The sequence below is a fragment of the Dermacentor silvarum genome, chromosome 4 (assembly GCF_013339745.2).
Source record: "Dermacentor silvarum isolate Dsil-2018 chromosome 4, BIME_Dsil_1.4, whole genome shotgun sequence".
Classification (NCBI taxonomy): Eukaryota; Metazoa; Arthropoda; class Arachnida; order Ixodida; family Ixodidae; genus Dermacentor; species Dermacentor silvarum.
The window spans coordinates 34,998,739-35,005,707 of NC_051157.2; the positions used below are offsets into that span (position 1 = coordinate 34,998,739).

Consider the following 6,969-nt stretch of genomic DNA (forward strand, 5'->3'; position numbering starts at 1 on the left):
AGGATCTGGATAGAAAGTACCATGTAGTGACTAACTTCTCCAAGCGGGACTCGTGGTGCTCCACTTGGCTTCAATGCCTTGCACGATGGAGTCTAATATAGAGTTTTCAGAGATTCTAAATTCTCTGTCTTTGTTGTCTTGGTAGTCCTATAGTAGTAATCAGGTTGTTTAGTTTTGAGTGCTGTAAACCAGCATTATGCTGCATAGATAGTCCTGACCATATCGTTTCCACCCTTCTACAGGTACTACTACCAACGTGGCATCCTGGCCAAGGTGGATGGACAGCGTTTGGTCTACCAGTTTGTCGATGTACCCAAAGACATAGTGGAGATCGACTGCTCTGGGGCGTGACTGGGTGGCGCCAACACCCTGCAACTGCAGAATCTGGGACCCCATGCTACGTGTCTGTGATGAGGAGAGTCTCTGCCGGCAACCCCCTCTCCACAAGATAACAATCCCTCCCCCTCCCTTCCTGGCCCAAACCTGCTGGAGCGGGATTCCGGTGCAAAGAAGAAAATATCTGTGTAGGTGCGGAGACCACTCCACAATGACAGAGACAATGGACATACCGTTATGACTAGTGAGAGTGGTTCCACGGCACTGCGGGCCTACAGGACCCGCCCCAACGACCACAAGTCCCAAATGGTGCTGCAAGCCCTTCTGATAGCTGCTGCTTGGAACTTTGTGATGGCCTTGGCAGTCACTATTTATATACGGTCTTGGTCGGGGCTGCTGGCTTTGCCTGCGGAGGAAGGAGTACCTGTGCTTTTTTTTTTTTTCCTTTTTTTCTCGGATGCGACATCCACTGCCTGTGGCGGCCTACTGGTGGACAGGAATCCATGTTTCAGAGATATCACAAAGCTATTATTGACAGAGAGAGGTACAGAGAGATACTATATAAGAGATATACTACCTATCACAGTTCTATCACAGTGGACGCAGAATGGTGTTTTCCTTGTGGGTGCAGACCTCAGCAAGAGCTTCTTTTACCAGGGTTTAGAGAGAGATGGGCCATGGTTGTCTTGTCATTGGAGCTGTCAGTTTAGTCGGGCCTTTTCCATTGCTTGGACTATAGGAATTCAACAAACGTGTCATCATAGCACTGCATCTGAATCACGGCACGATGGGAATATAAAACAGACTAGTTAGAGAAATCGTTTACTTTTTTCAAGTTTGAATGAAAGGACACGATTAGAGATCCAGCAACATATTGCTCATACTGTATGCTCATTGCGTCACTGACGAAACGAGTCAGCTCCAATGCTAGTAGTGTAAGAACAGTGTGCCTGCAGTTTTTACACGTGCAGCAGAAGCGACCCCTAGCCATGGCATTGTTTCGAGGCTCGCATTTGCACACCAGGTGCAGAGCAGATGGCATTGCTGATGGGAGCACTCTTAGCAGTCACTGGGCAGAACAAAAGCACTTGGCACCAGAGGAATTGTCGCGTGTTTGTTGTCATTGTTCCTCAGAAGGCCCGAGCTCACCGCGTCTGCTCTTGGAACAGATTTGTGTCCCGTGATCCCCTCTTTGTGCCGATGTTTCTGGATGTGTCCTTTGTTCGTTTCCTGCTCCACTTCGTTGTCGTGTTAGGTGCCTGGCCACTACTGGCTGACCAGTATGGTGTTGTGTTTCAAGGGAATCAAAATTGCAATTATCAGCTTCATGTACCTACTTCACTGCGTCTCTTCAACCAGGAACGCAGTGGAGAGGCCCAAAAAAAGCAGTATCGTCAAATTTAGGAAAGGAGCAGCATGTAGCATAGCTGTGACATGCATGTTTGTTGAAGGTGCCGCGTACAGACCAGAGTGTTTTGGAAATGCTATCACATGCCGTCCCCCGATTGCTGGATACAATCCACAGCCTTCGGGAAGAAAAGGTGGAAAGTGCTTTGAAGTGAAGTGCCGACAGGAAAGTGCTTGAGACTTTTTTTTGAAGTGAAGGTCTCCGTGTGAGAATGTTGTTGAGTTTGAGGACGAGTCTGTTGGAGAGTTTATATAAAGAATGCATAAAGCAAATAAATTCTAGTAGCAACCACTTTACACAAACCACATTGTACATAAGCTCAGAAGAATTATTTGCACATGCCTCATTTATGAGTGCACGGGGCAGTATTGGGCCCAACATGGCAGGGGACTCTGGCGTTATTGGAGCTGAGAAATGGCTGTTCTTTTTTCCTGAAAATTCCTTATTGCTATGGGAAGGCCACAGTTCTATGTGACTGCATTCTCTCAGTGGCTTTAAGTGCATTTCTGCCTCGTCTTTCTGGCTGCAAGCTCCAATTATTTCTCAAAACTTACTTGACAGCAGGCCATCGAGATTAAGCTTGCAAATCTAAAAATTACAATTACTAGACGTCTTGGCAAGTTCACTTGTAGACCTCCAAGAAAAGCCAGAGTCCTCGTGATGCATTTGGGACCCTTTCGGCGGCTGAGGGGTGGCCAGAATACACCGAGTGATCCTTCCAGTTTACATTATTGTACATATTAGCCAATGACATCAGAAGAACATAAGACAATGTGAACCAATGCTGTACTATACAGTTGTGTGCACTATGTATCTCAAGTCACAAAAAAAAACAACACATTTTCATTGTGGTTTACTTAAATGAAAGACGTCGTCCTACAAAGAAGCAGTGGGAGAGACACTTAAGATATGTGTGTGCTTCACAAGGATGTGTTTTTCTTTTAGCTTCATCTTCGCAAAAAAATAAAATGCCTGTACATCTTGGGGGTCTTTTCTGTTTTGGTAACATTGCTTCACCTGTGTCCCCTGTTTCTCTCAGCTCCCCCCTTTTTTTTCTTTTGCTCCATGCATTGTATAAACATGCGACATCAGTTTTGGCATACGTCACCTCTCCCCCAAGTGGGCAGAGACATGGAAGTACACTTGTGAGATTCCATGCTTTTAAAATATATTTTCATGTGTTGTGCTTTGTACATACCTATGTCCTAATAAATTTAATGTACTACTTTGGGAACAAAGATGGTGCTTGTTTTTTTTGTTTTTTTTGTTGTTTTTTTGTCGCATTTTGAATGACATTGAAAACTAACCCTGAGGCGGTATTGTGAGGTGATCACTTTCAGAGATGGTAACACTTTCCAGAAATTTCATGTGACTCGGCACCGTATGTGTCGCTCGTTATCCTTGCACGATGCCAGAGTTGCTATCCACCGTATACTATGATGTGCCCAGTGCCAAGTCACCCCAATCTCACGGAAGTGATAGTTTCTCCGAAAGTGATTTCCCAAGAATACTGCCCTTGCTTGCATGCAATGTGCTGTACTAGATCAGGGAAAAAAAAAGTTTGCACTTGGTCGCGCAAAGCTTAGACACAGCGAAGCTTACTGGCTGCTACTGCTAGGTCTTAACTTTGTTTAACTTAACTACGCATGTAGGAAGGTATTCTCGAGCGATCATTTTCGGAGGTACCTTCCCTTTCGCGACATTTCGCGTGACTAGTGCTGGACGCGTGGGCGCCTACGAGCGACAGTGCTCCTGGCATGCCACAAACGCAGGCAGGCTAACCAAGTTTGGTACAGTGTCAAGAACGCTGTCGCTTGCCGACGCCGAATGCGTGACGCGCTGGACGCGTCGGCGCCTACGAGCGACAGCGTTCCTGGCATGCCACAAACGCAGGCAGGCTAACCAAGGACGCCGAACGCGTTGGAGGCTAGCCGCTCAATATCAATCGGCCAGCTTCGCTTTGTGTTGAGCTTTGCGCGGCTTAGTGCAAGTTTTTGCCTTTTTTTTCTCCTGGCAGGGGTCGGGAAGGCAGGGAGCTGACGAGGTGGAGACCGCGTGCGCATCAGCGAAGCTGGCCGATTGATATCGAGCGGCTAGCCTCCCATGCGTTCGGCGTCTCCTTCTCCGGGTTGCCATGGCTACCACGGCTACACACCACAAATTACGGCTGGCTTAAACAGCTTCACTGTTAATAGGTAGCGGTCTGCGAGACTGCGACATGTTGCATGGGACTAAAAAAGAAAACAGCACAATCCGGATGTGAGATGCAGGGAAATGAAGGCTTGCATAAAAAATGGCAACAGAGTATAAGATCTCTGTGCTGCTGTCTTTAGTCATGTGGTGACATTTCCTTGTGAAAAGTGGGCTTCAAACTAACACCTGGCAAACTGGACAGTCTAGAACCTCAAAACATTTGTTCAGTGCTAAGGGATGATGCAACCAAACCTTATTAAAATCATCTGACAGGAAAGTCATTATATAAAATATTCATGATAAGCATATAATCGCTTCATGTTGATGTTGACAAGAAACATTTAAGATATTAGATATTCATTATACTGAGAATAGATTTAGTTGCAGAAATTGCTCATTAAATGTACACTTTTGCATAGCTGCACCGGCAGTTATGGAGGTCATTATCTGCCTGGCACTACTGCCTGTAGAGTCTTTGACTGCACGCAGGCAGAGGGGGCCACACACAAGAAAAGATTTGTGCAGAAATCATCGATGACAATTGTCAATGCAAGCAAATAGCCAAATGCTTCAAGAAGGCCATTCGCTTTATTAAAGTAATGGTGCACGTGACAGTGTACATTTGTTGCGGTGAGGATAGTATTTGCTGTTTCATTGCATAATTCCTTAGAGAACAGGGCCATCTACCAGCACTTCTGCAGCGGTAGTATAGGTGGACAGCACGTGTGTCACGAGACCTATATGGTTAGCGTTCGTTGCACACATGCTCTCTGCATCAGCACCATGTACCGACCACGGTATCAGTAGTGCGGAAGTCCAACCTCCCACCACCAACCATCGACTGCATAAACGGGCAAAAGAGCTAAAGAAAACTGTTCGCTTTGAATAGTATCACTGTATATGCTCCCTGAATGTTAGTAGAGTCGTGGGGCATACTATATGTTCCGGAGCCACGTGGTGAAGTTGCTCCACATGCATGTAGGTGTAATGCTTGATGCAGTGGCAACAGACTACAGGGGCTCTTCCATTACCTTTACCAATGAAAGCTCTTCTGCTGAGATACCATATTGGTGGTACAATGGTCATCTCTTGTTAGCAGAGCTTTTTGAACAAAATGGGACTGACAAAGGGAATTTCGTTAATTGTCCATCAGCAAGCCTAAGCTGATGAGGCAGTTTGCAAGAAAATGTGAAAAGAAAAAAAAAAAAAATAACTGACAAGGTAACTTTGTTTCGTAAAAAAAAAAAAAAAGTTTGTGCATAGCACATGAGGGTGTACTGTCATAATGTGTAGAGCTGAAATAAATTATAAGCAGAAGCATAAATCATACAAATCTGCACAGAATACGAGCACATCTTATTTGAAGGTTCACATCTTTTCGTTGATTATGCACTTACAGGTATAGTGAAATATTAAAGGGACACTATAGAGGAGTGAGTTACGCTGTATTAGTAAATTACCCTTCTGAAATAGCAAACTGGTAACTCTTACCAAGAGGCTTGGAAAGCCAGAGAGGACTCAAAAACAAAATACGGTAGAGTCTACGTGGCTCTGGTGAACTATTTCACGGGTAAAGGAGTATTACATTCTATTTTGAAAGAAACAAATAGCCGCTCAGCCAGTGCCAAGATCACGGAGCGAAATTCAAGCACAGGATGTTTTATTGCAATAGCAATTATATGGACACTTTAACCGGATTTCTGCCATCGCCGTGAGGTTCCCTATAGATAAAATCTTCGCCGCGCGCCGTATGCCCGAGCGGAAGCGTGCGGGGACGCGCACTATGACGGAGAGCGAACGCACTCAATCTCCCACGCGCAAGCAAGGAAGCTGGTAGCCAGCGCCGGAGGGAGCGGGGTGTGAGATCTATCCATGTTTGTTTGTGCGCGCTCACACCACGCTTGTTCATTCAGTTGGTAATAGTCGGGCCACATTTTCCAACGCACGCTACACATGCAATGCTGATCGGCAGTGCAGCGCTACAGGTGTGTCCCTTCGCACGCGCTGCCCACGGGAAGCGCTTCTCATCAACACCACCGTTTCACACGCGCCTTCTCGTGGTCATCGAGTCTCTCTTCATGTCGGTCTGCTTACACCGCAGCACACCTGCTTACTTAATCAGCTCATGTTTACTACAATTCATATTGCTACCAAAGCCGCTCACCTTACTTCGTATGACATTGCTGTGTTGCTATCGCATTCATTGCTTCGCCCTTAGGGCGAAACTGTGACATTTTTTTTTTCTTCAGTAATAAGCTTTTGCAATCAAATGAACGAAACTAAACCTTTGAAAGGATACCAGTCCAAGGTGATTTAATGAGTTTGTTTGAAATAGTGTGTTGCAGGACAACCACTTGGTTGAAGCATATTTTCTGCTTAGATGTTTTAGATAAGTATGGCCAGCCACACATTTAACTTTCAAGCCGGAATTTCAAGCACATATGTTTGGAGGGATGAAATGGTTTTTTCCACCCCATAAAGTTCAGTATTTGGAGAGATGTAATTAATCGGATTCAACATCCCACAGCAAGCGAGACGCCAAAGTGAAAGGCTCTGGATTAATTTTGACTACCTGCGGTATTTTGACATGCACCTGTGGTGTTTTTGAAGTCCACCCCTTGCGAAATGTGACCACTCATGCTTGAATACAAACCTCACGAATGACCATAGAGGGCTAATGTGAACCAAGATCTAGATACATATATTCTCTTCTCGTATGAATTGAGCTACACAAGCCACGGATCAAACCTCCATTTAGCATTCAACTGCCGAGTTACATTGCAAAGGTGGAACTGAAACAGTGTGGCTTGCAACTATAATAACATTTCAGAAGAGGTAGAAGGGGCATATCACACTTTATTTTGCATTAGAGGAGCATGTTCTAGTGACTGTTGGAAGTGGAATTTTGACTTTATGCATGTCTTAACAGCAATTTTCAAAAATTCGAAAGTTAAAAAAATATAGAAGCATGACGTCTACAAATTTGTAGCTCTGCACCAAAAATAGTAATCGCTGATCTGTAAACTGCATGA

General features: G+C 45.1%; 1 protein-coding gene across 4 annotated transcripts in view; it reads left to right on the forward strand.

Moving 5' to 3' along the window:
* Nucleotides 1-2,982, forward strand: part of LOC119449767 (ecdysone-induced protein 74EF) — a 201,584-nt gene extending 198,602 nt beyond the window's left edge. For all 4 annotated transcript variants that reach the window (XM_049665434.1, XM_037713023.2, XM_037713026.2 and 1 more), the window contains one exon: nucleotides 243-2,982. In XM_049665434.1, the coding sequence (XP_049521391.1) occupies nucleotides 243-351 (109 nt within the window). In that variant the 3' untranslated portion in view covers nucleotides 352-2,982. The remainder of the gene's footprint in view (nucleotides 1-242) is intronic.
* Nucleotides 2,983-6,969: the final 3,987 nt, after the last annotated feature.